The sequence below is a fragment of the Fomitiporia mediterranea genome, assembly GCF_000271605.1.
Source record: "Fomitiporia mediterranea MF3/22 unplaced genomic scaffold FOMMEscaffold_724, whole genome shotgun sequence".
Taxonomy (NCBI): domain Eukaryota; kingdom Fungi; phylum Basidiomycota; class Agaricomycetes; order Hymenochaetales; family Hymenochaetaceae; genus Fomitiporia; species Fomitiporia mediterranea.
In genome coordinates this window covers 1-2,711 of record NW_006761109.1, presented here as the reverse complement: position 1 = coordinate 2,711, position 2,711 = coordinate 1, and the positions used below count along the sequence as shown (strand labels likewise).

General features: G+C 46.1%; 1 protein-coding gene across 1 annotated transcript; it reads left to right on the top strand.

Annotated features, from left to right (window-relative positions):
• Window positions 1-433: 433 nt before the first annotated feature.
• Window positions 434-1,517, top strand: FOMMEDRAFT_99661 (WD40 repeat-like protein; the record flags this gene model as incomplete). The annotated part of the gene is given in 2 exon segments (XM_007272269.1): window positions 434-547; window positions 564-1,517. Coding segments are annotated over 2 exon segments (1,068 nt in total), but the record flags the coding sequence as incomplete, so codon positions are not given.
• Between the last annotated feature and the right edge of the window lie 1,194 nt (window positions 1,518-2,711).

Here is a 2,711-nt window from a genome sequence, read left to right as displayed (position 1 = left end):
AGTGTATTGATTTGTGTTTGGGATACTCAGACAGGTGAGTCAAGTTCTGCATTGTATTATACTGTATGTATGCATGTGATGCATAGAACTGTATAGAGCATAGACATAGTAGAGTGTAGATAAAGTGTAGGCAGGGAGCTCAAGGCTCATAACCTGTTAAGAAAGGGGAAGAGAGGTTATGTGAGAGGCTTAGAGGGATCACACAAAGAGGGGGGATAGTGGACTTGGCTTGCTCTCTTGCAGCTTGCTTCATTGTCTGTTGATTAGTTAGTCTATATATACTATGTAGGTATGTCTCAGATGTAGAATGTATGATGGAAAGTATTCCATCATCGTTCGTCATTGCTTGTAATGTAGTTTATATCATCTGAGACATACTCTTGTGTAGTCTCGTCTTAACACACACACTGGCACAATTCTTATCAAGTCTCAAGAGGGTCACAGTGACTGCATCAACTCCATTGCATATTCACCCGATGGGACCAGAATCGTGTCTGGCTCCAATGACGAGACACTGAGAATCTGGGACGCACAGACTGGGGTATGCGTCGGGACTCGGTAAGCCTCTCTTTGGTCACACTAACTTTGTGACTGCTGTCGCGTACGCCCCAGACGGGCATGGAATCGTGTCTGGCTCTAGAGATGGAACTTTGCTGATCTGGGACGTGCAGAACGGCGCACAAGTTGGTGAGCCTCTCAGAGGACACAGGGGCCGGGTTTTGGCCGTTGCATACGCTCCGGACGGCAGCAGGATCGTGTCGGGCTCTTTGGACGAGACCCTGCGAATCTGGGATGCGCAGAGCAGTGAGCCCATCGGTGCACCACTCAAGGGTCACAACAACTGGATCCTGAGTGTTGCCTACTCTCCAGACAGGACAAGGATTGTGTCAGGCTCGATTGACAGGACAATGCGGATTTGGGACGCACGAAGCGGCAAGCCTGTTGGTGAGCCTCTCAAGGGTCACGGCGGCTATGTTAGGAGTGTTGCATATTCTCCAGACGGGAGCAGAATCGTCTCCGAGTCCGACGACCAGACAGTGCGAATCTGGGACGCGCATTCCGGAGAACCCATCGGCGAGCCTCTCAGCGGTCACGAAAATATTGTCGAGTCCGTTGCATACTCTCCTGACGGGAACAAAATAACTTCTGGATCTTGGGACGGGACGATACGACTTTGGGATGCTCACAATGGCACGTGTATCAAGACGATGTTCCCCGGTGAATGTCGATGGGACCCTGACGCACAATGTTTCTTAACTGTTGCCAGAAGCTACCTTAGCCTTTTCATTGCACATACTGCTAATCCATCGGCTATCCCAGACGACGGCTGGCTTCGGACACTAGACGGCGGCCTGTTTCTGTGGGTCCCTCCAGAACACCGACGCAGCATATGCGGTGGTCAAGTCCGCATTCCGAATAACGAGGATGGGAAGCTCATGTACATGGACTGGACGACGATTCCTCATGGGAAGGACTGGACGAAGATCATGGGTGTTGAAGGGTCGGACAAAGACTGAGGTTAAAGTTGTTTTTGTCATTTAGATAGCACTTTCTTGCTTGTATTTCTCGTGCTTTTCTGGCGTTCATGAATTCTCACCAAATTCATCGTGTATAGACTTGTTGTTTTCCCGAGAAACACCATTCCAGCGATATAATCCAACTTTGAACTATAAATTGTTGTAAAAAGAATGGTCCCAAGGTAACTATATGCAACACGTTCTGGCAACAAAGTCTTGGCAGTACGAATGGTATGAGCAACGTTAGAGATATTCAGTACAATGAGGTGCACGGCGAGGAAATAAAGGAATGGGTGATGCATCATATGTAGGCGTGAATTTTACAAGAAATACCATGTACAATTACCTACATGAACAAATGATATTTACTTTTTCACACTAGGCAGCTGCTATTGAGTTAAACAGTTCTGCCTTCATATCATATGCATGCTGACCTCTTATTCTTGGTATTCGAAAGCGAGACTTGTTAGGACAGTAGAGAACCTTGGGACCATCGTGTTTTGACTTGCATGCCTTCCAACCGACATTGCACCTTTCGCTTTTCTGTCTCAACTTGCAAAACCTGTTCTAAAGATGTTGATTATAAATAATCATTAAGAACAAAAGGTTTTGTATCTGATAAATTCGAAGCTGCGCGCTAGACGGCGGAGGGTTCCACCCATCCCCAAACATACTTCTCAAACTCGTCAGCATATCCACAGTCCTTGTCAACCGACACAACTCCCTCCTCCTTGTCCACCACTCCTTTTTCCAAAAGTCCCAATACCACGTTCGGTCCCATACTTCTTGCATTTTATCTCTTTCCTCCTCACTAACGAGGAAGAATTGGTAGTAATACAATTGGTCGCTGCAGTCGCCTAGGACGAACTCGGTGCCGAGGGAGGAGAATGTGGCGGGTCTGAAGAGGGCTAGTGCTCCGCACCGTAGCGTAATTTACGGATACGCCTGCAGCGTATACGCTTACGCACCGTATCGTAAGAGAAAATTTTAGCTGAAAATACGGGCGTATATTTACGCGCGTATGCGTATACCATAAGTAAAAAATTTCCGTATACGCTGTATATGAGTATACGGTATTACTAAGCATATTCTCTAATTAAATACTAAGTTTGAGTTTCTAAACCTCATTTACTTTACTTATTTATATACCAAATCATTTTAATACTATATAACAACCTTGTTTAACTTAAAAGT